The sequence below is a fragment of the Sardina pilchardus genome, chromosome 9 (genome assembly GCF_963854185.1).
Source record: "Sardina pilchardus chromosome 9, fSarPil1.1, whole genome shotgun sequence".
In the NCBI taxonomy this organism is placed as follows: Eukaryota; Metazoa; Chordata; class Actinopteri; order Clupeiformes; family Clupeidae; genus Sardina; species Sardina pilchardus.
In genome coordinates, this window is record NC_085002.1 from 18,683,490 (window position 1) to 18,711,360 (window position 27,871).

General features: G+C 41.8%; 3 protein-coding genes and 1 long non-coding RNA gene across 5 annotated transcripts in view; 3 read left to right on the forward strand and 1 right to left on the reverse strand.

Moving 5' to 3' along the window:
• Nucleotides 1-3: 3 nt before the first annotated feature.
• LOC134092928 (uncharacterized) lies at nucleotides 4-2,119 on the forward strand. Its single transcript, XR_009940267.1, has 3 exons — nucleotides 4-216; nucleotides 911-1,053; nucleotides 2,029-2,119. It is a non-coding gene; the product is annotated as an uncharacterized LOC134092928 (long non-coding RNA).
• Nucleotides 2,120-2,322: 203 nt separating this feature from the next.
• LOC134092927 (uncharacterized) lies at nucleotides 2,323-3,797 on the forward strand. Its single transcript, XM_062546112.1, has 4 exons — nucleotides 2,323-2,480; nucleotides 2,619-2,763; nucleotides 3,265-3,373; nucleotides 3,484-3,797. Exons 1-4 carry the CDS (start codon nucleotides 2,402-2,404, stop codon nucleotides 3,607-3,609), a joined length of 459 nt encoding a protein of 152 aa, XP_062402096.1. The 5' UTR covers nucleotides 2,323-2,401; the 3' UTR covers nucleotides 3,610-3,797.
• A 594-nt stretch (nucleotides 3,798-4,391) lies between these two features.
• On the reverse strand, nucleotides 4,392-17,555 carry LOC134092926 (guanine nucleotide-binding protein G(t) subunit alpha-2-like). The gene is made up of 9 exons (XM_062546111.1): nucleotides 17,529-17,555; nucleotides 12,239-12,614; nucleotides 9,769-9,811; nucleotides 9,503-9,644; nucleotides 8,791-8,948; nucleotides 7,379-7,507; nucleotides 6,810-6,939; nucleotides 5,838-5,991; nucleotides 4,392-5,084 (listed from the first exon to the last, which is right to left on the reverse strand). Exons 2-9 carry the CDS (start codon nucleotides 12,273-12,275, stop codon nucleotides 4,897-4,899), a joined length of 981 nt encoding a protein of 326 aa, XP_062402095.1. The 5' UTR covers nucleotides 12,276-12,614; nucleotides 17,529-17,555; the 3' UTR covers nucleotides 4,392-4,896.
• A 244-nt stretch (nucleotides 17,556-17,799) lies between these two features.
• LOC134092929 (AMP deaminase 2-like) overlaps nucleotides 17,800-27,871 on the forward strand; it is a 64,055-nt gene continuing 53,983 nt past the window's right edge. The window contains exon 1 of one of the 2 annotated variants that reach the window (XM_062546115.1): nucleotides 17,800-18,092. In XM_062546115.1, the coding sequence (XP_062402099.1) occupies nucleotides 18,086-18,092 (7 nt within the window). In that variant the 5' untranslated portion in view covers nucleotides 17,800-18,085. Of the gene's footprint in view, nucleotides 18,093-23,287; nucleotides 24,352-27,871 lie in introns of those variants that run through there. The other variant, XM_062546113.1, reaches the window with a different exon arrangement.

Below are 27,871 nucleotides of genomic sequence, written 5' to 3' on the forward strand. Positions count from 1 at the left end.
GCACTTCCTTTTTCCGCTTTTGAGACAACGGGGGCGTGTTCACGGCTATCATATGGATCACTGACCTAATAAGGGTGAAATTTTCATTACCGAGTGGATAAAAGCAGCAATCTTTCTTTACATGAGGCTTCTTTAGGACCTAGGCTACTGAACGATTTTAGCCCACCAGAGATTTTTAAATGTCGACGTAGAGCACAAAATACATTTGATCTAAAGGTGAGACACAGCCAGGAGCATAGGTAACCTAAACACTAGGCTTATTAGCTAACTATACAACCATGAAACTTGCAGTTGTTTACTCACAAAGACTTTTTTTTTGGTAGGCTATTAAGTTTTCTGAAACCATATGTTTCAGTAGGCCTATGCAATTTGGCATTGGCTGTGTAATGTGTGAAACTGTGAATAGACAATCCTTTATTATTTCCAGGAGGATATCTAGTTGTGAAACAAGGTGTTGAGTGCTTTAAGGGCCCATTCACACTAGGTCCGCTGGACCGGACCCGGGTTCGTTTATAATTATTTTGGAAAATAAATTTGGATTTCGAAATCTTCAAAATCGTGTACGTCATTTTACACCCACCACAGCTTAACCAAGTGTGTCTCTGCCTATACTATAAGCCAACTTATATAACCTATCTACAGAAGGAATGTAGGCCTAGTCTAGGCTATGTGGTAGGCTGCAGGCAGTATGTTGGGTAGAATGGTAGTGATAGAACTTTAAATTTTCCTTCTGAAAACCAAATTTGAACCTCAAGGAAATTAACTTGTATAGAGAGCAACCTGTTGTAGCCTACCCTTATGTGCACCACATTGCATCCTTTGAGCTGCAGCTGTGCAGCCTGTTATCCATTGCAACATTGGTTTATTGCCTGCAGTTTAGTGGGAATCTATTTGGTTGTGCCTTTTTCAGACTTGTCAGTGCAGACCCAGCTCTGGTCAGGGTGGATGTGATGCGGTGTGACTGGAGACGATCGATGGTGGCGTGGATGTCAAGTAATCTGAGGCTGGTGACCTGCTTCACAGTCCCTCGGACATCAGCCAAGGTGTCCTCAGGTGGGGTTTCTTGAGGTCCACAGTCCACAGTTACCTATGTGCACGTAACATGACATAATTTCAAAGTGACACATGCATTTTTAAAAGACCTCCAAAGAAACAGATCAGGAAATTCCAGGGCTTCATGGATGTTCATATTGTATCTGTTTTCATTTGTGTGTATAAGTGAAAATAATATTGAATTGAGAGGAGCGTTTTTGGCATCAAACCATCTTAACTTATACTGTAGGAACATGGTGGTTTTTAGAATGATGAAAGTAGACTATGCTGAACGCAATATATAGGCCTACAGTATATTCTTGATAAATGCCTTTCAAGGCTGTTTGATTTGTAACATTAAGTAGCATTAAGTTAACATTACTGCACATTCTTGCATAACACTGGATTTTCCCAGTGCAGTGCCTCCTTGTTTTCCAGTCTATTATCTTGTTTTCAATCATCTCACATGGACTGGAATGGCTTGGATTATTCCAGGAAATCAGCACGTTGGGACAGGCTTTTAACTGAATGCAGATGTCACATCACAAAGTCACAAAACAGCCTTGCAATATTAATTCACTATTTATACCTTATTATGATCTTTGTTGATCATATTCCTCATGTTTACATGTTTTTAATGCATGGCATTTGGTTTCTTCCACCCTTACCACTCACATTTCATTGTTGTAGCCCATAACAGGAATCAGAAAAATATAAAGCAACATTAATTGTCAAACCCTCGAGAATTTAAATGAAATCTATGTTAACAATACATCTGGAGTTAAATATTTGTTCAAATTTAGGAGATGCATTTTTTCTTCAAATTCTCTGTCATGCTAAAAACAACATTTAAAATTGACAACATTACAATAACGTTTCTTGACTATTATAGTGGAATATATTTCACCAGTGATTTCACCATACTGGAGTTTCCCAGAGCATTGACCTGATGACTCATGACTCAGGATGATTTTAACCCTCTCATTTCTGGTTTAGGAAAATAAAATGTTTAGGGGGAGTTTGGAAGCAGCAGTGTTCAGATTTTGGCTGCTACAGTACATCCATTTTTTACCTGGAAATAATGCTGTAAGTAGTAAGTAAGTAAATAAGTAATATTTGCCTTTCTCATATTTTTTGTAGTTTGTTTTTCAATGCTGTTGTCCAAGAGAAGTTGCACAATATAACCTTCCACCACCACACCCATCTCCCTCCCACTCCCCCACCCCTGGCGGTGTCTGAGCAGGAGCACATTGTTTGGGGGAGTGGTGAGCTCAGGAAGGTTTTTTCCTTCTTTTTTTTCAGTTAAGCAGGGTATAAATATGCCACCCTTCAGTCTTTGAAAGAGTGAAACAACAACCAATCTTCAGCCATGTTCTCCTTCAAGACTGGTGTTACATTGGTCGTCCTGGCCATGCTTGTGGTAGCTGCTCATTGTGGAGTTGGAGAGGGTATGGTTGAATTACTTGATATTTAATTTTCAGTTGCAATTTCAGCTGATTTTTAAATGTGCAATTATTATAGCAATGCTGCATTGACATACCACTGCATGTAAGACATGGGTATTGATGTATGCTATCTTTTTAAAGGAACAAATTCCTACAACTATGACTTGCACAAGATGTCTGACCTAACAAAGCTGTACAATTCCAAGGTTTATGTGGCTGACAGAATGACCCGGCCTTTAAGTGGCATGACCGTTCAAATTGGGCCACTCAGCCATTCTGGAGTCAGGTATAAAAACATGAAACTCATACAAATGTTTCTTCCAAACAACCATTTTAAGATACTGTACATGAACATCTGTTATATCTCATTCAACAGACAAATACTGTATGTGTGTTGTCTGTACATGTCCTGACAAATACTGTATGTGTTTTGTCTGTACTATGTCCTTTTTAGATGCAGGTAAATAACATAAAACAATGTTACAGTATATGGTTAACTAGTATGTTGTGAGTCAAATACCGCCAGACTTGAGAAGTTTTTGAACTTAAAAGTCTCATCACTGCTTTGTGTGTGTGTGTGTGTGTGTGAGTGTGTGTGTGTGTGTGTGTGTGTGTGTGTGTGTGTGTGTGTGTGTGTGTGTGTGTGTGTGTGTGTGTGTGTGTGTGTGAGAGTGTGTGTGTGTGTGTGTGTGTGTTTGTGTGTGTGTGTGTGTGTGTGTGTGTGTGTGTGTGTGTGTGTGTGTGTGTGTGTGTGTGTGTGTGATGATTATTGCACCCCTGGCTTTAGGGTAACTCTGGAAGATGGCACCAAGTGGTTGGTGCACAAGGGGGATGGGTATGGCATCAGCAGCCAGACTGTTGTGGTCCATGCTCGCCACATGGCCAACAACTGGAAGGTATTTTCCCTTATATTTGTCAGTTTTGCCCTTTTGATGGTGACTTCCAAAATAGTACCCAAGCATTTGCATATTTTTTTTCTTTAAAAAGTGCTATGTTTCATTCACAGATTAAAGAGACCAAAAATTTCCGAGGCTCCAAGACTGTGTCAGATTTTGTGAGAGCAGGAGGAACTGATTACAGCCTTATGTTTGACAACTGTCATGATGCATCTGGGCGAATGTTCGGCCAGTAAAAGCGCATTTGTTTTGGTTTCAGATTTCAATGTTTTGGAATAAAGCTATCGTGACACAATTACTGACAGTCAATGTAATATCCTCATAATCATAATATTGGATTTCATCTTGAGAAGTGTCATTTTGCTTTCATTAAAACGGTACAAACATATATTTTTGCTAACATTAAAGCCTTTCATTTTCATTATGTTAAGTTTAACACTTTTTTGTTCTGAACTGTAAAAGACAGGTCAGAGCAGTGTTCAGTGTTCTTTTTCACAATTGGTAGCAGAAGTAGGGCTCTGCAAGATTTTTAGAAATACATGCAATCATCCATGCCACTTTTAGCTTTCTATACAATTGTGGAATTAAACTAATAAAACAATTTGATGCAAGTAGGGTAAGAATTAGAAATGTGTTTGGGCCTGTCTTATCTTACAGTATATGTTTGTCACTGTGCTCATAACCTGAATAATCTGAATAGCAAACAACATGTTTGATTGGTTTTCCATCTAAAACAGTTCATGATCTCTATAGGCCTACATTATCATCAAAGTTCTTTTGGATGTAGCCAGTGTTTCTGTGTGAGGGGATGCTAATCAAAAGAAGTCATATTTATCTAAAGGATTTAAAAGTCCACACCCAATGGGTATTAAAAAGTAGCACGTCAAACAACTCTGTGGCGTCGCGACATACATGTTTGACTATGATGTTGACTATGATACATGAATACACAATTTCATGAAAAACACATCTTCCACATTTTTTACATTTAATGACAGAATAAACTATGACATGCAACACTGGTGGGATTTTCTCACTTTTCTGGCAATGCAAACCCAAAAACACTTTTAACAGATTACAATGAGAAATGTCTGCTAGCTCTGTACATGATTTGAATAAATACATTAATCCACAAAAATATTTTCAAAAATGTCACCTAACACAGCATAACCTCAACATCAACTGAGGATAAATGATGGTTTCAGAAATAAATGCTGGTGCAACAAATGTAGTGGGAATATAGATGTGAAAAGCTCTGTTGAAATGCATTGCAGGTATTATTTACACAATTAGAGATCGATGTATCCCTCATGCTCATAGAGCCTCCAAGACATTATAAAAATGACACACTTGGTCATATATGGTATGTCTGATATGTTGACAGGAAGCTGTGATCACAGAGTGCGTCAACTACAGAACATCAATTCTCTCATGTTAATTCTCTTGTTACAAGCCGAAATGTTTTCAGGGTCATTTATCAGTTTTAGAAAAAGCTGGTCAGTACATAGATGGCTGGAGTAGTTTTAGTACAGACCACAGGCCTTCAGGTTTTTGACGACGGTGTCAACAACAGTGTTGAATGCTGAGTCCACAACCTGTGTGTCTACGGCACAGGTCAGATGGGTGTAGATCTCCTTTTCGCCCTTCTTCAGGTTCAGCTCCTCGAACTGCTTCTTGATGAAGTCAGCTCCCTGATCATAACTGTCGCCACCTGAGGACAAACAAACAGGTTTTGTTTCCCTTGAACAACTTTTTTGAACTCACTTTTTTTAATTTAACAGTGGTCAGCCTGTCCGGTGCTGACCTATATGAAGGCAACATCTTCAGCCTTCCAATAAAAGTCTTGTTCAAATACAGTGGGGAGAATAAGTATTTGAACCCATGCTAAAGTTGACTAAAAAGAGAAATATAAAATCATCTTTTGGAAATTGATCTTAATGCCTTAATTGAAATAATGAGTAAAAGTCCAACCTTTGAGGACACCAATTGTCTTTGTGAATGAACAATGTATCGTAAATAAATAAATGTTCTTCCTTAAAATAAGAGACAATAAGTATTTGACCCCTAAATTCCCATGGGCAAGAATAGTTTTTATATGTTTTTTGATGAATGAATAAACAATGAGATTGGCACAGTGTTTTTTTCCAGCCTATTAGCCTGTTTGGTGCTCATTGAGTTCAATGCAAATCAAACCAGCTAATAGGCTAACTGAAAAAAAATCACCATGCCAATCTCTAGGTATGGCGAAGGGTATGTGGTGATGTGGGGCTATATTAATTCCAAAGGCCAAGGGAAACTTATCAGGACGCATAGAATCCTGGATCCATATAAAAACATGGAAACACATAAAAAATCTTCCTGCCTCTATATAGGAATTTAACCATTTCTAAAAGATTCCTCTTTTTAGTCAACTTTAGCATGGGTTCAAATAATTATTCTCGCCACTGTATGTTAAAATACTAACCAGTATAGTTGGGGAAGCAAATGGTCAGGGGAGATTTCTTGATTTTGTTCTTGAAGATGTCTGACTTATTGAGGAAGAGCACCATGGTAGTGTTATTGAAGAACTTGTGGTTGCAGATGCTGTTGAAGAGATGGAGGCTCTCGTGTACGCGATTCTAATGGAGACAAGAAAGGCAGCAGTCAACAACAGGAAAAACAGGGTCTAAAAGCATATCTGCTTGTTGTTGGTTATGGTTTGTACAGTATATTATAGTATTGTTTATTCATCAGGCTGTTGATTGAATTGACATTGTTGTTTATTATTGCTGTTCTCCTTAATGTAGCCTTACCTTTTCATTTGTTCAGTGATAAATTAATTATTGTTTTTATTTGTATGTTGCTTTGGACTCAGTGTCTGATGACTGATTATTTAAAATATTTTGAAAGACATATTTGTATATGATAAATATAATATGTAATTACTTATTATAAGAATAGTTGTATCAGTAGTCATGTTGGATGCTCTGACACATCATTATTGGCAGGTGTGAACAGGCTATTGTGGCATTTGGCATTTGGCATTTTGAGACCTGCCCACCAAGACAACCAAAAAAGTGGTAAAATGACATCAAAGGTTCTGTGTGGAGTTTTTCAAAAACTCGTGAGCTAGAGAGAACATGCGCAAATAGTAATGGGAAGAATGGAGAGTAACTGTTTACAAGACAACTCATCCAACAGAAGTCCACATGCACCTTTTTTTTAAAAAAAAACAAAAAACAGTAGACAGGACTTGCCATGGCGTGGTCTCTAGGCCTTGTCAGTCAGATACCTGCTTTTTGCCTCAAGCGTGATTTCATGATTTCAAGTGATTTTCTCTTCAATCACACATGTGTCTCCACTATAGCCCAAGATGCACTACAACACTCACAGCCCAAACAAATGCACAGATGCCCAGCCCAGGCACACAGACCCAACAGTCCCATCATACACTCACCATCTCATCATCCTCCACCAGCACCAGGTCATATGCACTGAGAGCTGCAACAAAGATTATGCAGGACACATCCTCGAAATTCTTGATCCAGCCTTTCCTCTCCTCACGCTTGCCCCCCACATCGAAAAGCCTGTTATAAGCCACAAGGAGTAAGTACATAGAGAGGCCCCTTGAAGTCACTTTGCTTTTGTGGTGTCATTATCATAGTTCCATGGTTGCCCAATTTGTTTTAATTGTAGCATATATGAGAATATGATTTTAAATAAGATTTTCTAAAACAAACAACCCCCCCCCCCCCACACACACACACACATATTATTACAAAAGGACAACCAGCATAAGACCTGCATAGCCTGCATGTGTCGCACTCACTCACTGTTTACACACAAGCAGTTCTTTCATGCAATATTTCAGGTTCCACCATATCTAAGCAAATTACTTTGAATATCCATCTACAGTAATCTCCTTATTGCATTCTCCCTTCATTAAATCTCAAATAAAAAAAAACCCATGAGTTCTTTTTGGCCTCTGTGAGCCTCTGTAGTGAACGATTGCCCCCAGTCACTCACCTGATGAGCAGGTCCTTGTAGTTGAACTGCTCCTCTGAAGTGCCAGTGGTCTCCAACCGGGAGTGTAGCACATCCTTTTCAGTGGGTAGGTAATTGGGCTGCCAAACTCTCTCGAAGTCATCCAAGAAGCTGGCAACAGATGCATACATTTTAGGACACCTATCTCTGCACTGTGTTTGCATCTGTGCACATGTAATTTGGGTAAAATGTTAGGCATTTTCACTCTATTTTGCAATAGCACCTGCATTTTATAATGATTGTCCAAATTTTGCAATGAAGAGCATGACTGCAATACATGTTTAATAATTAAATATCCAATGGTTTCCTGATTCGCTCTCTCTCGTTCAATCTCCTATAAAAGATTTAAAGTCCAGAGTTTTGGAAACTCTGTTGTGATACTTGGAGACAACCTCATTCATGGATTTGGGGTCTGAGTGTTTCAGATCTTTAATCATCAGGGACTCTCTCAGTTGTGCAATCCAGAGGTGATCAGCCACAGACTTGTGTCCAAGCACACCAACCCATGGATCGCCCCTCTGGACCCACAGCCAGCGCAAGGCACTTCCAGCAGAATACAGAATGGACTTTTGGGTTTATGATGATTAAAAACACCCAGGCTCGTCACGTACCAAGGATAGTAGGATGTGCCCAAGTATCACTAGAAGGTGTTTTCTAAAACTCTGCTCTTTGAGCCTTTACTGTCTATGGAGAAGAGAAATTGACAGGAAGCAAACTGGGGGGAGAGACAAGGCTGCAGTTGGAATTAGACCCAGATCCCAGTGGGCACTTGGAATCGTGCACCACAGCTCCCCCTGGTTGGTGTATGTTGACCAATGCAGTCCTCTAACACTGATATTAATAACATCTTCTCAAATGGATATTCAGACATTATGGTTAAAAATAAAATGCATACAACAAACTTTTTTTCTAAATAATCTGAAACAATCTTAGATTGTTAAATAGATTAGAAATAAATGGATACATGTTTTATTATTGTTATTACATAATATTAGCCTAGAAATCTAGACGTCCCTAGCAGCAGCAAATGTAATTTCGCTGGCGATGTATGGTCTGGCTCGTCAGGCTAACATAATATACCATTTTATTACATTATCAAAAAATATCAACACTCTAATTTTGCTATAACCACATGTAATAATAAGCAGGAATATTGTGTTCACTCTCACTTCTGCAAAATGCAGAGCATTATTATAAACTGCTGCCTTTTAAGATAACTGGGGAGTAAGGCAGAAGGTGAGAGTATTTTTGATATCTTAGAATTACCTGAATAACATTTTTAAAGGCAGCATCAATGCATCCTTCATGCTCTCTACCCATAATCCTTTGTGCCAACATATCATATATTGCAACATTATCACATAATGAGGTTTAGTGTGCGCATAGATACTTACTAATTTGTAGGGTCATTTATGTCATACATGTTGGCACGCTCATAGCAGGCCTTGATGCCTGCATCTGCCCACACGGTTGTGATGAGAGCTGCCACGTCTGCGGGCATTGTTCCCTCCTCTGTCGACCCCGCCATGGTCACCAACTTCTTAGCATCGCCCTGCATAGTAATCATAGCAAAAACACAAAACATCTTTACCAGAAAACCTATGGGCTATTAGGTTGGTGAAAATCTTTTTGAAACCCCACTAAACATAATTTGATCACCTTTGCAGAAATGAGTCATTTAATAATATATTTCTTTCATTTTGGGGCTTTTGGGGCTATAAGGCCACAATTTCACCAAACTAGGAAACTACAAGTGCAGTAGTCTCTCATATTAAGATTAGACCTGCTATCTGGAAAGGATCCTTGAAAGTTCTTGTCCTGATTACACTTCTTTACAGTATATGTCCTTACATGTTCTGAAATACATAGAGCAAATTTCTCTATAACCAAAATAATGTGTGTGTGTGTGTGTGTGTGTGTGTGTGTGTGTGTGTGTGTGTGTGGTCTGTGTGTGTGTGTGTCTTCATGAAGTCATCTGTCCATATGCATGTGTGTTTAGTATGTGTGTGTGTGTGTGTGTGTGTGTGCGCGCCTCTGGTTCTGTTAGCCCATTGTCACCCAGGACACACAGCTGCATTAGCCTAATGCAGTGTGCATGAGCCTCACCTCTCCGGAGGGCGATGCATACTTGATCTCCAGGGGGCCCATGTTCTGAATGAGAGTTAGAGTGAACTGAAGGATGTTGCTGTAGATGGTGGCTCTGTATTCCAGTCTTTCCTCATCAGTGTAGGCACCAAGGTGTAGTATTCTGAGAACGACGCAGGGAAACAAAACCACGATGAGTCAAACTTGAGGTCAGATAGTATACTGTTCTTTATCCTTTATGGTTAGAGTACATCTACAATGAGTGCATGCGTTTTCAGTTGACTCACTTCATCTGCTTAGCCAAGGTGGTCTTGCCTGCCTCGTTGGCACCTGTGGAAACACACATGGCGCACTTAGAGTTGGTAGCATAATCGACAGAGCTTACTGCCTGCCATGTTCTCAGGTGACACTGAGCATTTGAGGTGGTTGCTCATCCTAAGGCATTAGTTAAACATTTTGCAGTGTCCTGTGAGTCCCTACAGGGCAAATAAGGTAGTTAACAAAAGCTTGCTGGCAATTTGTGGTGTATAGCACCTTTTCAGTTGGCAAGATAATAGAGGAGCTTTGTGAGAGTGTGCCATATTGGCCTCAGACTTGCTGGGTGTTTGTCATAGATTACTGAGACAATTGGATCAATGCTTAGCGTGAAACCTGAAATGGCACTCTCATTAGAAACCCACACACTACTTCAGGCGTTTCACACTTTCTACCACAAACCACTGTCTCAATTAGCAAGAAACCTATCTCTCACAAGCCAAATATTTTAAATGTTAAACATATTTTCTGCTATAGCACACTGACACAGACAAAGGTCCAGTGTAGTGGCAGACCACAATGCACAGCTAAAAGTTCATCGCATTAAAAAGACTTTATAATAACCTCATTTACATGTTGGTGTTTGCTCTTCTCACTGCACACCTGTCAACAAAATGATTGAGGACAGGTTTCCAGGAAAAAGAAGAGAGCTCATTATCATCTCTGAGTTTCTGTGCAGCAGGTTACGGTAAGAGGCTTATTACTGCAATAGGCTTACAGTGATCCCTATGGGCTACATGCAGGCTAAACCCTGCAAGGGAGCCGTGCTCCGACCTGGTGCTTGATCTGACCTGCAGTGCCTGATCTGAACTGGCGCTGGGTACGATCACATCATATCACACATCGGTGTGTCACTTGGACTGGGAGTGATGGAGTTCAGTGGCACGTGGTGAAGCAGACGCACTCAGCTATACCCACAATTAAAAGGACTAGGAAACGTATACGCACACGTTTTGGCATAAGCCATCATCAGTGTGTGTTGACAGGCCTCCATCTGCATATGTTGCAGAGTTGTGGAGGGGTCTGCAGAGTGGAGTTGGGTGAACCAACAGAGACTCAATACTCTCCTGTTAGTAACCTGTGACCTCTGAGTCAGAAGTGCAATCTATTCTGCTCCCTCGCTAACTACAGTAAATGATCGAGGCAGCTTGGCAAGCTCACTATGCTTCAGTGTCATCTCTTCAGACTGCTGAAGAGGATTGGAGATTACTTCCCGAAAAAAGAAACATCGTGGGATCAATTAAAGGATTTGGATTGGATAGTAAACTACTACAGTACAGTTTCAGATCCCACCTAATCTGAACTCTGCACCTCAGTTTCATATTTTGAAGACATCTTTTTTCCATCTGTCTTCATAAGATGTTGTGATTAATGTTGAGTTGTTTATAAAATGAAACATAATACTTAAGTGATATGTGAATGATAAACTGAAAGAGACACTGGACCATTGGTTCTCTATCTCAGTTGTTGGTGACTCATCTCTTTGTTTTTCCTTACAGCAAAGGATGTTTAAAAGTCAGCTAAAAAGTTAATTTGATCTCTTTATGTGTTATCAAAAAGAAATCAAATACAACAATGCAACTAAAGATCAAGAAAGATTTCCTAATGAAATCTCTCTCCAAAAATTAATTAAATGTTGGTGGAGGTATATGCCATCTTTGCAAACTTCTATCGCATCTGAGCGCTGCAATATATATATAAGTGTTATATGTTACATATACTGTATATATAACAGTATCTATTGGTTTGTTTGTTTGTTTATTTATGGTGGTTCTGTTAGAAGCCCACTCTTAGTGTAACTTATGTGTCCTCTATGTGTCCTACTTATAAGCTTTAAATGCACATGCATCCATGTGCACATGATCTCAACTCGCATGCAAGACATGCCAAGCCTTTTGCAGTACAGTATTGCAGTCATAGTCATGCATGCACAATATAATGAATTGATACAAAGGCTATCCATTTCGTAAATTGACTAACCATTTACATACTCCTTAATACCCCCAAATCTCCCAATACACCATTGCTTATATCTTTCTTTTACAACACTAACAATGTCATCACAAGATGACACAAACTTTAAGTTCATAAAAAGTGACAACAGTCTAGGAGGTTATTGTGCCTTTGCACCATCCAAAGTAGAGTCTATAGCTCAAGAGATCAGAGATGACTAAAATAGAGCTGATCTGCACGTGCTATTCGTGGCATCTCAACATTTTTTGGAAGAAACCTCAGCTTTCATTCTGACCTCCCTCAGTGCATTACAACAGTGAAGTACAATACTTTGTCCCTCCCAGTGGACATCATCATCACTATAGGTGAACACCTGTATTAGTCAGGATAGGAACATTGGGAAAACACTCTAGTGTAAGTTTGAAAAACACAAATTCTCTAGACATAAGGTAAATATTTTTAGATTTTAAATCAGATGTGGCTTCTTACCCAGCAGCAGAAATTTGAGAGTCTTGGGTTCAGCCATGATTTGCTCTTTAGAATCCCTCTTTCTGTCTCTGGAGCTCAGCTGTCCTCACTGCTTGGCCCAAGCAGAAATCTCAGTAAGTCCCGGCTACAAGCTGTTATCCTAAAGGTGCGCGTAGGTGGAAGTGGGAGGGATCACATTAGATCTGTGACACGACGGTTAGAGCTGGGAGAAAGAGGCGCATACGTTGACCCAGGTAAACACTACTCCATAACCTCTGACGCACAGACCAATCCCTCCCACACAGCATCGATGTCTATTCGTGAAACTCTGACGTTTGGCAGGACATTGCAATCCACCAATGTGCTTCTTTTTACTGGTGTTGCTCTGTCTAGGGTGCTGTGGGGACAAGAGTGGAAAGTAAAAATAGAAAAGCTGATTATTGGAAAGGCCTTGGAATAAGAATTGTAACCAAGGCCTGAGGCCTACATTGAGAGACACAATGACTATAACAGTGGTCCTGTTTTATGTATTAAAAAAACATGTAGTTATTGTTTTTCCTTTCTTGACTAAATTATGAAATGAAGATATACAATTTGAAAATGTATGTACAGTATGATGTTCTTTTACGTTCTACGCCCATACAATTCTGTTGATCAATATGGGATTCAATTTATCTTACAACTCACCAAAACATTTAGGTACAGTACTTTCTTCTTATGTGTGCCAACGAGTATCAAAACAGCACTGATAGAATTTCTATATCTTAAATACAATCTCAAAACGAATGTGTTGGAAACAACACACTGTTGTCCATATCTGGATCTTGCAAGGGTTTGTTGTGATCATAGGCAGTGTGACTGTGACAGATTTACTGTGATTGACTGTGACATGACATGCCTTTTTGTGTGAATATTGTGGTAATAAATAGCAGATGTGCACTTCAAAAATCAGAATATGGTTAAGTTAATTTCTCTTCTCCAATTTATTTCAAAAAGAGAAACGTTCTTATAATCTAGATTCAGTATAGATGACTAGATTCATTTCATTATTTCAAGTGAAATATTTCATTACGGTTTACAGCTCATTGAAATCAAAAATCAATCTCAAAATGTTAGTAAGAAATATCCACCTGAGATAATAACCTAATAAAAATCAAAACAAAGGCAATGGTTTCCTGGGCCTTTATACAGTAATCTCTCAGTCACGACAGGGCAATTAATTTTTCCAAACCATTTTTCCAATGGTTTCCAAATGTCTTTTTTACATGCACCTGTATAGCAGATGACCCCCTGATGGCCCGCTGCCCTCCGATTAACCTGAAGTAAAGCTAAAACCACACTTGCATGCCTGCAGAGTTGGAATGAGTGCCAGTTTGGGATAATCCTGCCATTTTGGAGCCAATGTGGATTGTAGCCTAACAACAAAAGCCATTTGCAGGTCTGTTTAGGGTGTGCATGTATAGGGATTGGAGAGACAGTGTTGAAACATTGATGGGATTATCCAAATTCAATTCCTTTTCGTCTTTAGTGAGGATATATACAGTACAGCTAGGAGAAACAAACAAACAAACAAACAAATAAATGAAAATACAAATAAAAATACAAATCACAACTGGAGGCTTGCTTTTATCAGCTCATGAACACCCTGAATATATGACCCTGGTGTTGTTAGTACAATTAGTTGATGGCCCTGTGTTGTTAAGAATGCGTTGATCTAGTTGAGCGAAATGAAACAAAATCCTTGATTGAATTTTGAGCCACAAAAATGTCCCATTGTTACTTATATTGCATATAGTCTGCACACACCCAGATAGAATGAGAATACAACAGAGCCCATTTGGGTATCTTTGAAGACAGCTTCAAAGAGTTAAGAAGAAATTAAAGAGGGAAAGTGATACAAAAAAAACATAAACATTTAAAGGGAACAGAAAATGTGAGACCAGGAACTATCTAGAAAACATTTGAGTCTTTCCAAGAGATTTATGACAGTGAGGAACAGATACTTATTTTGCTTGAAAATCAAATGGATAGAACATTGGTTCATACACACCAATGAAGCTGAATTTTGTATCTGTAAGCCTGATACACCGCAGGTGTCCAGCAAGAGCAGAGAGGTCATCTGATAAATTGGTACTCCATATCCCTAACTGTCGTCTATTTGTTGCCAGCAACACATATAAAAAAAGTTGGAACAGGGACAAACGGCTGGAAAAGTTGTGTAGTGATAAAGACAATATGGAGGAACATTTCACAACTAATTAGGTGAACTGGATAAAAGAGAGCATCCCAAAGAGACTGAGTCTCTCCGAGGAAAAGATGTGGAGGTATATTCACTCACTCTGTGTAAACCTTTGTGGGCAAATATGATAATATAGCCTGTTTCTTAATGTGAAATTGCACAGAATTGAAGGTTTCCATCATTTACATTCAGACCTTTTTTTAGTAAAGAAAATCATGGGCTGAGGAACACTTCTGACAAATACTGTAACTGTACCACACAAAGAATAAATCTTATTTAGACATGATACAGAAATGCTACCATCTTATCTGAGCCTGAACCATCTAAGATGGACTGAGGTGAAGTGGGAAAAGGTCTTGTGTTAGACTAATCAAAATGTGTAGTTATTTTTGCAAATTAGGAACCACCGGGCCAAAGTGGAGAGGGACAACTATCCAACGTGTCCAACTTCATAACCATGTCAAATTGTTCACCAACCAAATCCATGACGATGTGGAGGTGAATTAGTGCATACATGGTTTTGAGCAACATATGCTGACTTCCAGACAATGTATTTTTCAGTAAAGACCTTGAATATTTCAGGGAAACAATGGCAAAAATGTATTCTCATATATTCTTTACATTTGTTTTTCAAGGAGTTCAAGTGCTAAAATGTCCAGCCCAACCATGACACATTTTGTGCATCATGGAGTACAGTATGTTTAGACCCCAGATGTTGAGCAGCTGAAATCCTACATCGGGCAGGAATGGGACATTTCATTCTCAAAACTCTATAAATTATCTCCTCAGTTCTTAAACATTTACAGAATGTTGTCCAAGAAGAAGTAAATCAACAGTGGTAAAAATGCCACTCTCCCAACTTTGAAATGTGGCATCAAATTCAAAATTATATTTTCTGTGATGCCGGGATATTTTCTTTCTAGCTTGAAATGTTGTCTTTGAACTATTCTCAATTAAAGACACACTTGACAGGTTTTTTTGTACCATGAACATAACGTTTCAAAAATCATTTTGATGGCACATAACCTCGCATGATGAAGGTACGGTAACACTTTATTTGGTAACACTTTATTTTAATGTATCGCTGTTACAGTGTATCTACCTAATTAGGTACAGTGGTACAACCTGTGTAACAACATGTATAGTACTAGTAGTAGTAGCTTTGTACTTGCATTATGTATTTGTGTACATATAGTTGTTACATTGTAATACCGAGTGCTTTTTCAAAACTTTGTCAATTTCGCAAAATCTTTCATCAGAGGCAAAGGGCTGACCTGAGACGAGCTGGATGTGGTAAATCTGGTCATGATAGATTTAATGTACATTACTGGTACACTTCATTTTAATGGGTTTATGTTACTGTATCAAAGAGTAATAAGTGTGTACAGTTGATACATGTGCTACATAGGGTAATGGCAGACATGTTCCAAGACATCAAAGACACAACATATAATATGCGTGCAAGTAATTAACTGTTTTTTTTTTTTTTTTTTAAAGGTTATTTTTTGGGCTTTTTATGCCTTTAATTGGACAGGACAGTAGAGAGAATGACAGGAAGCGAGTGGGAGAGAGAGCTGGGGTGGGATCCGGAAAGGACCACGGGGCGGGAATCGAACCCGGGTCGCCGGCGTGCGGTGCAGGTGCCCCAGCCAGTTGCGCCATTAACTGGTTTGACAGGTTAATTCCACTGTATCAAAGAGTAACAAAGGTGTAGCAGTGCAGCTGTTACATGTACACTAATGTCAATGTGGCCTTGACTGGAGCTAAGAAAGTTTTGTATATTAAATCTATCATGACCAGTAGCTCCAGTCAAGGCCTCATTGTCTTCAGTGTACATCCACATATATTCTTCTCTTATGACTTGACTGCTTCACATGTTTATAGTTAAATTACTGTTAACCATTCCAACTCCTTCAGTTGTATAATGTATAAGCATTAATCCGAGTTTTCACATAGATCTCAGTTTCTCAGGGTCACCAGGCCTACTGTCGGTACAAAACGAAAACAACCGCTTTAACCTACCTACCTGGTTGCTACAACCAGCAGCTACAGTAACACAGCCAGGCAGCTACAGGGCTACGCTCTGTGGGCATAGGCATAGTACTTTACTGTAGTCTATCTGCACTGCATCTTATAGGCTACTTTTCCTGCACCACCTGCCTATACTGTACGTACGTCACATGGCAATTTTCTGCTCTTTTGCACTTCTTTCGTTGTCTTTGTAGACCTACTTGAACCCTTCACAATGACTAAAAAATGTAATCTAACCTAACCTAACCTAATCTAATTCAATCTAATCTAATGTGTTCCAGACTAGATCTCCCTGAAAGAAGATAGGTGGGCGGGGCCAGGCTACTGCCATCAATCAACAATGTTAAAGCAGCCCTACTTTCTTTTAGGTCAGTATGTCCCATTGGATGGAAGCTGAAACCTTGTGATGTAGGGTAATAGCATGAAGCTTTGCATATTTGGACGTCAAGGCACTACTAGTTCATAAGATTAGACACAGTTTAGGTGGGGTTCCTCAACACTTATCTTTGACTGACAAAGGCAAGGGAATCCCATAATCTGATCTGACGTAGGAACTAGCCTACATCTTAAAGAGCTTTCCTAGGCCATCAGATGGGTTGCCACCCAACTAATGCATATTTTATCTAATCAAATGGCATGGATACCCAGCTGTCATCACCACTTAAGTTTAGTGTCTGTTTGGGTTGACTTAGGCCTCTTGACACATTATTATGAGGCTACTTAAATAACACCACTGATGTATTTCAGCAACACTGGACTCATAAACATATCATAACACTGATAACCATCAACCGACCTTCAATAATGTGCATGCAGTTTAACATCAGTTGGGTAATTCAACAGGAAGTTCAGAGAGGGAGTTTTCCCAGTAGCCTTTGGATTTCCTAATATTTTGTAGCCTATTGGTTTATGTGCCAGTCTTTGTTGTTTGTTTACTACATTTGTAGGCCTAATGAGTTCACACAGAGGTTAGGCTACCAATCCCCTAAAAAAGGCTGAGTTTTCAAAGACAAAGGTTGGTGTAGCCTAGATCATATTTACCACCATGTTTTCCAAGCCTTCGAAGAGATGTTCCAAGTACTTTCTGTTACAAAAAAAACCACACTTGTTATTACCTCCATGGCTGCGCAGAGTTTACGCATACCGTATTAGACTGTACGCTGATATCTAAATCATAGATACCTCTTTCCCGTGGCAATATGAGAGGCCCAATAACTTCCCGGAAGTGTTTAGATTAGTGATCAAGAACACATCGAAAAGTTGCATCTTAATAATTGACGTAAAAAGACGTATCTGCTACGAAAACAACGTGGGCTACAAAAGTAAAGTAGGCTAGGCCTACATAACATTCTCGTTCATCAGAATTACGACACTTTTACTTATTTGAAGTTAGCCCCACAACTGACGTTAACTGCTCATAAAACTAGTATACAGTATTTGCATACCCTCTTTAAAACAACCCGTTAACTTTCTAGGTTATTTATTTACCGTTATAATAGCGTAAATACGTTATCCATATTTTTTGCTCACTGAGTTTCAGCAGAGCCCGACATTTCTCTGGTTTCAGTTTTTGACGAGTGACGGCTGTCATCTGAACAATGGCAGGTGGGTAGCCTTTATTTTGGCAAAATGTTTGACATTTACTATAACTTTCTAATATGAATGCATTAATAGTGAAGTTTGTTATATAAGACAAAGGATAAATTTAACTTGTTCAACAAAACGTAAACAGACAGCAAAGTAGGCTATGAAAACGTTAGTGACTAACGCCAAAGTTAGCAAAGTTTTTCTTCAAATACAAGGTTGTTGACATGTTGTTAGCATGGATGCACCCGTGTCAAAGATGTCGGTGGAAATTTCAATAGCATGATAACGTTAGACTCGAACTAACATTTACCAGCTACTGTATACATTATTGTCCTGTTGGTTTTACGTTAAAAGCTTTAAGATGCGACAGTGAACCTGAAATTTCTCTATTGAGCCAAATATGCATTTTTAAGTAGGCCTACTCTGAAGTATTAATTTGTCATTGGTGTAACGTTTCCGTCTTTGCGAGTTTACAATATCTGCCTGTAGGCCTACTGTAACACAGGTGCTTAGTAGATTTTAGGTGCTGTAGAATTTAGTCACGTGATATATCACTAGTGTTTTGCCATCTTCTTAAACTCAGTTGAGGCCTTTGGCTATATCACAGTGGCAGTGCATTAGGTCAGCCCTAAAACATTTCCAAGATTGAGCAGAATATATCACCAGTGGACGCATACTCATACATAGTTTGGGTAAAGCCGAGGAGTGTTTCTAAGCACAATCCGCTATATTTTGTCTTCGGCGAAATTGATTTAGCCTACTCACACACCTGTAGGCCTATATGCAAGTCAAGTGTTGTGTGAGAGCGAGCAAGGGTGTTCCAACAATGTGAAAATATGTAAAACTCCACTGGAGGTAGGCTTGTACTTTGCTCTTTGTTCGATCCACCATCTGTTGAACACAGGTCAGTGAGATGGCGGAACTTTCTCGGTGATGAATTGTAGTGTGAGAAAAAGGAACTGGGGATGGTATCAGCCATTAAAATGGATAGGGGTAGTTATCAGTCACTTTTTCCATGCTTGAAAAGTAGAAGACAAATTGATTTTATTTGAAGTGTGTCTTCACAGCCACTAGATGGTGCTCACCATTCATCACGCAACAACTCCCAGTGATTATGGCTGATATGTTTGTTCACAAAGCTGGTTAATGAATTATCTCTCTAAGTCCTTCAGCCAGACCTCCTAATTTTGGTAAATCGGTACCATTCAAGGGGAATAAGTCATATAGTGATTTTTGACAAAGAATTTATTCATATATATTCATATATGCATATTTGAACATGGTAGCATCGCATTTGGGGTAGCTTTTTATGTTCTATCACCCTCTTTTTGTCCATTGTAGCCTATGTCTGAGGAGGGATATCTTACAGGACGAAATTCTCCTTTTTGTTTTTTATGTTGCACATAATATTAGAGATTAGATCCTTTATAGGCTAATCCTTTAACAGGAAATTACAGTGTCACAGCAGCCTCAAGACAGACATAACACCACACGTTGACTCAACTATATCCAGATAGTCTTGTCTGTCACACCCTCTATATTTTTCCCCTCCTCCCTCTAATCTTCTTTCTCTTTCTGTCTCTTTTCTGTTGCCTTATATTTAATAATAATAAATGCAATGTAAAAGGGAAGCGAAGTTGGTGCTGTACAGTATGTGGACACAATATTGCAATAAAGTAGTACAATATCCAGACTTTGTAAGTTAAAATATATAAATGCATTATATAGTCTTATAGCAGCTAAAGGATTTCCGATACCGCTCAGACTTGCACACTGGTGCAATCAGTCTTTGACTGATGGTGCTGCTGTCTATCACCTTCAGGGGGTGGAGAGGGTGTGCAGGGTTGGCCAGTTTTGAAACTAGTTTGTAGCCTGGAAAACCAGCGCCAACTGCTGGACGGCAAAATGTTTTGCCTGCATTTGGGTCTGGCCTCGGACCACTGTACATTTTGAAAACACTGCCCTGAATCTGGCAGATGGCAACTAAACCAATCACAACGCAGAGATGTGTTTTGAATCAACGCAGGCGGGGCAGAGGGCTCTGGGGCGGGGTTTTTAGGGAGTGACGACAGAGCGTTGGCTTATAGGCACAGACACGGTTTGAAAGACAACGGGTTGTGCTCATCAACAATGTTCCGTTGTATCCATTCATCGGAGCCAGACTAAATTAGACATCCAATCCATTTAGGCTGGTTTATCAGGCTACCTAGTTTGTTTAATGTTCTGGTCCCTGCCACCTGCTGGACCGTCTCAAGTTCAGCCCCTACCACTGAGCTGGCCTTCTTGTTGAGCTTGTCCACTGTGTTTCCCCAACAGGCCACAGTGAAAAACAGAGCACTGGCCACCACTGTGTGATAGACACTGCAGAGCAAGGGTTGGCAGATTTTAAATGTCCTTAGCCTCCTTAAAAAAATCAATCAGAGTAAGCTTTGCCCCGTATGGTACACCACCTCCGCCTGACACTTCCAGTCCAGCTTGCTGTCAAGCTGCACACCAAGGTACCTGTGGTTGGCAACCAGCTCCACCTTGCTGCCCCTGATGGTGACTGGTGTTGGCTGGGTCCTTCTCCTCCCCCTCCTGAAATCCACTGCCATCTCCTTGTTTTTTGTGGTATTGAGATGGGGGTTACGGCTTGCCTACGGGTTCCTGTGTCAACAATGTTAACTGGAACAGGATTGTTTAATTATTGAATGTGATATTATTTCCATGCACACTTAGAGACATAACTGTTCTTGCTTGCATTTGATTTCACTTTTGGTTCTCTCATGTCTGCTTGGTTCAGCACATTGTTTCATCCATGGTTTAAGCTGGAAAAAAGTTTGTTGGGACACACATACGCACACTTAATGTCATTGTTGTAAGTGATGTTGATTAATTGAGTGATGTTAATCACCGTGCCTCATATGGCATACTTCTGCACTACAATACCTAATTTGAGTACATGAGTACGATCACATTGAAAATTCCGACGACGTGAAGCGCACTGCTAGTTCCCAGATGGTGCACTCATAATGGTCAAAAAGTTGAGTTTGGAACGGTGGACACTTTTCGCCCTTAACGGATGCCACCTTGGTTACATAGTGGAAGGAAATGGCGCATTATCAAACTACGCTGCATTAAAGTGTACTGATGGAAGGACTGAATGTCAGGACTGTAGTGAAGGCTAGTGTGGCTAAAGGCCGGCGCCCACCAGACACATACGCTGCGCGACGCGACAAGAAAAAAATAGAACCCCATTGTTTTAAACGGAGCAAAGCCCACTAGAAACGTCTACCGCCGGCAGCCGCACAGAGTTACAGTGTTCTGAAATCCTGCGCATCAAGCGTGGATGGTGGGTGCCGGCCTTAAGAAAGCCTGTGAAATCAGTCTTCAAGTGGCTTTGAACCGATTAATCTAATAAGGCTTTGTTGTTGTGATATGCTGACGGCTCTCATTATGGCCACTGTGTTTCTGTTTGTGCCTTCCTGTCACCCTTCTCAACCACTAAAAGAGCTCTCCACTCATGCCAGCGCTTTTGGTGCCAAAGGTCGCACAAAGCCACTTGTAACTGTTTACACTTCACGGTGCATGGTGTTAACATTTACGTTTACATTCATTCATTTAGCTGACACTTTATCCAAAGTGACTGACAAAATGAGGATTAACATTCAGTTGTAATACAAAGGAGACCTAAGGCCAGTACTACTAGTTTACTACACTTTTAGACTACCAGAGATGAGAGTGCAGAAGTTTAAAGCAACACTAAAGCACTTTTCCTCTGTCGCACGCACACTATTTGTCTATCCAGCAAATAACAATGTCCACAGACAACGTAGAGTATGTTGCATGATTTTATGAAAGTATGATCTATTGCGACATCGGAGCAAGTCAAATTTGTAGTTTCCTATGTCTAATTTCATGGAACTACAGATACACTACCCGATCTGGTAAAGTTACATAGTGCGGTTATAGCCGATAGAGGGCCACGAAGTGAAAGCAGAAGTGTGCTTCATCCTGTTACGAGTTGATGAACCGCTGAAATGATTTTGGAAACATTATTCTAAGGTACGAAAAACTCTTTAGTGTTGCTTTAAGTGCTAGATTAAGTGTTATCAGAGGAGATAAAGGTAGAATGAGTAGGAGGTAGAAGAAAGGAAGCGCTTGGTAAGTGCATGAAAGGTGTGTTGGGTCCTCAAGTGTTTCTTGGCAATAGAGAGGGACATCCCTGCTCTGGAAAGACTTGGTAGGCAGTGTCAGACAATGTTCCTTGGAGGAAAGCAGCAGGTGTAACATAAGCTTTTATGAGATCATTTAAGTAGGTGGGGAGCAAACCCAGCACTCTGTAGGCGAGTGATTTAACGAGTTGCACCCTGAACCTGGAGGAGACTGCACGGTTCAGAGATCTGACTATTGATAGCAGCCACTTTGTGAAACAAGAGTGAAACAAAGGTGTCAGCTGTGAGGTTGATAGCAGGAGGAGTTGGTGGAGGGTTGAGTAGAGTTGTGGAGGCGGAAAATAGTTTCTGAGTGTCAGTCGCACTGTGGTCCACATAAACGCTCTTTCAAAAAAGAACACAATCTGGCAGATATCCAGGATTGCTTTAGACTAGAGGCTTCGGGAGTGTTCCACACAAGGGGTTACATGCTTGTCAATTCTGACTCAGCTCTCTCCTCCCTGTCATGTTAGCACCCACACATCTTGAATTTCCCCTTGGGGATCAATAAAGTATCTATCTATCTATCTATCTATCACACCCACACCCCACCCCACACTCCACCCCCCCCCCCCCCCCCCCCCCTTTGTCTTCTCCGTGTTTGGCATCTCATGCCCAGTACCATCAATGGTCGTGCCTAATTAGCCAAGGTGAGTACTTGGCCCCCTGGCTCATCTGCAATGGCGCCTGAGTCTCCTCTCGGCTGATGATTTGTGACAGTGGTGACAGTCTGTTGACATGGTATATCAGAGCATTGCACTGGGGACGCGGGGGGTGAGGGGGGCTGGTTGCAGGGGGCAGGTGGGTGGGGTGGACATGCAAGTGCGGGAGAGGCTCTCCACCGCTGAGTGACTGTTGCTTTCACTGTGGTGGTGCTCTACATCTCCTCTTTATTTTTAAACCGGAATGTCAGGCATGGAGCCGTGACAGCGAACCCATGCCAGTCTGCGCCGCTCCGCTCTGCCCGCCTTATTTTCTCTCTCTCTCTCTCTCTCTTTGACTTTGTCCCTCTCTCTTTCTCTCTCTCTCTCTCACTCTCTCTCTCAGGGGAGATTTTCCAGGAAAGCAGATTGTGCACTGGGCTAGTCTGCTTAAGTCCGTAACGCTTCTCACTACAAGGCTTTGTTCCTCCACAAAGACGTTGCGGCTTTATCTCCTGACACGGCTCGTCTTCTGCCTCCTTTTGCTTTGTGTTCCATTTGCTCACATTTTCCACTCTGGTTCAGTCTTTGGCAAGCACTCCTTTCTCCTTGCCGTGTTTTTTGTTGTGCTCGCGTGTGCGTATTGATTCCACCCGTGGATTAGCTGTGACCTGCTGGTGACCTGAGCCTCTTTGCTGCTGATATGGCTGCCGGGGTTGTTGTGTGCTGCCTGGGGGGCTGTTAGCCGGCAGCTGCTTTGCTCTCCCCCCAGTTGAAGGCTACTTTTCCCCCCCTCTGCGGTCATGCTGCCCTCGGCCTCTGTCAGCGCCATCCACCTCGCCTCCCGGCAGCTTGGGTCGTTGTTGCTGTGGCAACCAGGGAGGCTGGCTCGTGGGGCGTCCGGGGGAATCCGTGGGCTGTCCTGCCCCCCGCTGCCTCCTCCTCTCCACTCCTCCTCCTCCTCCTCCTCCTCAGCCTGCCCAATGCTTGATCTGATGACGATGAAGGCAGGGAGGAGGAGTCAGCAGTGTGGAGGCTTCTCCACAGACGCTCATCAGCAGCAGCAGGAGCAGCAGCAGCAGCATCACCAGAAGCACAAGCATCATCATCATCATCATCAGCGGCAGTGGCCTGGCCTTTTCCGCTGCAATAAGAGTCCCCCTGGGTACCGCCTTGGTCCCAGCCTCCACGGCAGCCTGTGCGCTAGCTCCGCTCCTCCTCCTCCTCCTCCTCCTCGTCCCCCTCTTCCTCCTCCTCTTTTTCCTCCTCCCCTCTGCCCATCCCTGTGCCGCTCGTTCTGCAGCAGTGGCTCTCTTGGCGCCGGCCGGCACAGCACCAGCGGGAACATGTCTGCCTCCGGGAGCGACTCCCCGGCCTCGGGGAAGAGCAAGACCAAATCGCCCCTCCGCAAGCGGGGCAGCTTACAGAGCAAAACCAGCCCCGGTGAGTGAGAGAGAGAGTGAGAGAGAGAGTGAGAGAGAGAGTGAGAGAGAAGGGTGCGGTGGACGGACCAGCATGGGATGGTGGGAGAGAGAGGTAGATAGAGAGCGTATGAGAGAGAGAGAGAGAGAGAGAGAGAGAGAGAGAGAGAGAGAGAGAGAGCGAGTGGGAGAGTCAGAGCATCCCGTGGCTGGAGGACAGGGCTGGAGGAGAGAGTAGGAGCCAGGCAGATGCCTGATGAAAGCAGATGCTGCTGGTGCAGTCATGTGGGAGCTTGATGTCGGCAGAGGGCAACTCCGGCTTAGATTGGTAGAGCTGCGCTGGCAGGAGTGCTGTGTTTGTGTACCGCGTTTGTACCCCAAAACTTTTTCCAGAAATGTCCTGCGCCATGGAAAGTTTTATTTTCTGCCTAGAGCAAAACGCTGTAGCAGTTTGACTCTGGACCGCATTGTCATATGGTTCTACGCCCTTTTTATTAACACAGGTCTTTTCTATGGTCAAGTCAGGAGCATTGTTAATCCATAAAAAGTCATCAATAAGTCATAATAAGTATATTTCATTTTATTGACGAGTCAGGGAGCAGGACATTGTGTACTGTGCTTGTGTGCTGCCTCTGTGATGTCTGAACTGCTATTGGTGTGTGGTGGCGGGCGGATGCTCTGGCGTGGGCTGGTGTCAGCTTGGAGGAGAAGGTGGAGATGGCTGGCGAGAGATGCTCTGAGGTCTTACTCATCAAAGGGAATGTGTAATGGAGGCTCCCTGCAAAGGCAGGGCAATCACAACCACTAATAAGGGTTGTTTTAAGTGCCACTCTGGGCACAAGCATTGTGGGGTAGTAATCCCATTTGTGTTTTGATTGGTTTTATATTGTATAATTATGAAAATGTATATTTTTTCTTACATTACATTGTTATTTTGTATATTGTGATTAATGTGATATAAGATCATTTACTGATTTTATCCACGGAGGTCTATTTCAGTTCAGTTTTTCAGTTTTTACTGCCATTGAACAATCCAGCTGGTGGCTACCCATCCATCCATTGCCCAGCCAATGGCGTACATCTACAGTAGATAAGATTAATACATTTTTATAGCAAATAGCCAAATGTGACGTCTCTCTTCAAAATGTTGTACACCGTTATATCAGTTTTCTTAGGCTTTACATTGGCATTTAAATATGCATCGCAAACACCTTATAAATTTAGCAGACTCGGAGCACATGACGATTGGTTAAACTAACCGTGTAACCATGAGCTGTCCTCGCATCTGATGGCTCTCGCTGAAACCCGATCAGTCCTTCCTTTGACTGTGGTCTCCAGAGGAGGGCCAAGTTTCATCTAAAAGTACCTCTGGCCAGCCTGTGACAGAGGCTCATCTCTCATCTCGGGTATCTTTTATTGGCAAGGACAAGTCATGAGCTGCAGTACTGCAGGCTTCTAGGCTCCAGTAAAAAGAGAAAAAAAAATCCAAACAAAACCCAAAAGAAGTCACCGTCAAGACTGTTCGGATCACCACAACCAGTGCCATCTAAGCTCTGCACTCTCAAGTGTTCTAGAACAGAACTGAGAACATCAAAAGCAGAAGCTGCAGTGTCAGGCCTCAAAGCTCACGTTTAGACACCCCGAGAAAGCATTCACCTACTGGCACTGCCATAGAGTACAGATACACCAGAGCATCAGTTTGAACAGGCTCACACTATATGAAACACGCTGACGTGGTTGACGTAGAGAGCCTGTATCTGCTCTACGTGGAGAAAAGACAGACAGTTTCAGGCCAAATGGAAGAAAGGCTGACAACTCCAGTGTGAACAGCAGAAAAGCCTCAACATAAACTGAGGATAGATCACTCCATCTTGAACTGGATGGAAGTGGACCGATAGCTTCAACCTACAGTAGACTGGACACCTTATTATAGCTGGTGCATCTAGTTGGAGATAACTAGCCTGACTGATGGTAAACAGGACAAGGCCAGCTGTCCCGAGCTTGAGTAGTTCTGGCGTATAGGGGCTCTGCTCCCAGCCCGGGCGTTTAATATGAGCGGGAGATGCTCCGGGTCTCTCCTGCCAGGAGTGGCGTGTGCCGCAGTAATAAATAACTTAGAGGCTCGCCTCCCACACAGCTGCCATCTCAGGCCTCTCAATTAACCGCTCCGCTGAACGCACAGGCGAGCAGAGCAGCGAGGAGAAGAGAGGAGAGGAGAAGAGAGGAGAGGAGAGGAGAAGAGAGGAGAGGAGAGGACAAGAGAGGAGGAGGAGAGGAGAGGGATGGAGAGGGATTGGAGAGGAAGAGCTGAGAAATACAGCTCTTGGGGGAACTGTGCTGCTCAGCCCATGGACAGCCACCACGTTGCATATTGCACAGCATAGGATGCAAGGCCCTCGACGTGATGAACAAGCTGGTTCCTTGAGTTCCTTGTATTGAAGTCTGTGACCACCAAATGTTAATATGTAGCATGTGTGACCTTGTCAGGAATTGCTGACTCATACTGTTTCGCTACACCAGCAACCAGTGTGCATTTCCTTATTATCCTAATGAAGTTGATATTAGGTGTTGATAAAACAATATAGATTATAATATTATCATAGTTTGTGATTTACAAAAGAGTTTCTATGAACCAGCTGATGACATGGTGGCCAGAATGGTCAGTAGCAATATGAACATCAACCATTCACGCGGTTTAGCTTATCATATCTCCGCACAGCCCAGTTAAGGGAAGGGTACTGTAGATCAGGTTAAGTTAATACAGGCTCATCAGAAAGCAGTGGAAGCTCAGTGTTCCATGATGACCCAGATATCTAGAGCTGTTGTGACCTCATCTGGCATTGAATGCGTTTTCACCTACCGTGTTCCTCAAGCGACATCATTTCCTTCTTTGGCACAGAGCCCTAGTGTGGCCCCGCCTGCCTGTATCTCAGCTCATTTTCATCCCACTGAGACGCTACTCTGACTCCTCTCAATGCCATTGCATTCCTCTCAGCCACAAGGATGGAGGCCAAGGCGGTGATGAGAGGGGATGATGATTAGACTGGGTAAACCCAGCACGGTCTGCCGGCGATGCAATTTCGGCCTGCAGCTCAGGCTTGAAACATCCATCCTACTTCCGACCAATCACAAACTGGCTTATTCACCTGGCGAACCCAGATCGTTTGTTCTGATTGGTTGAGGGACTATCCAGTCGTGTACATACTTAATTAAACTATGCCCGTTGACTAATACCTCTTGAGCAGTAAAAAATACAGATCAGACTCCCCAGACTGAGCTTGGTCTGGTGATAGCCAGGCTGGATGATGTTAGTTTTGAAGTCTAAAGTGACAGTGGTATGCCTGAAGAAGACCCTGGTGGGTCGAAACGTTGCATGTGTTTTTAATAAACCTTGTCGGTTTTGGAGTCTCCAGTGTGCGGACATCTACTTCGTTTTATCATTACTACATTTTTTGTGTCCTGCACCTGGCCCCATTGAGATGGGATGTGCATGCACCTACTTTACCTAAAGATGTTAATAGTGCCACCTGCAAAAAATGATG

Excerpts from the sequence above, each read along its gene's own strand:
- LOC134092926 (XM_062546111.1), bottom strand. The coding sequence starts at position 12,275 with ATGGCTGAACCCAAGACTCTCAAATTTCTGCTGCTGG. Across the intron at positions 7,508-8,790 it reads ATAAATGACCCTACAAATTA|CTTCTTGGATGACTTCGAGA; the intron begins GTAAGTATCTAT and ends ATCTGTTGCCAG. Across the intron at positions 5,992-6,809 it reads TGGTGGAGGATGATGAGATG|AATCGCGTACACGAGAGCCT; the intron begins GTGAGTGTATGA and ends TGTCTCCATTAG.
- LOC134092927 (XM_062546112.1), top strand. The coding sequence starts at position 2,402 with ATGTTCTCCTTCAAGACTGGTGTTACATTGGTCGTCCTGGCCATGCTT. Across the intron at positions 2,764-3,264 it reads CTCAGCCATTCTGGAGTCAG|GGTAACTCTGGAAGATGGCA; the intron begins GTATAAAAACAT and ends CCCTGGCTTTAG. Across the intron at positions 3,374-3,483 it reads ACATGGCCAACAACTGGAAG|ATTAAAGAGACCAAAAATTT; the intron begins GTATTTTCCCTT and ends TTTCATTCACAG.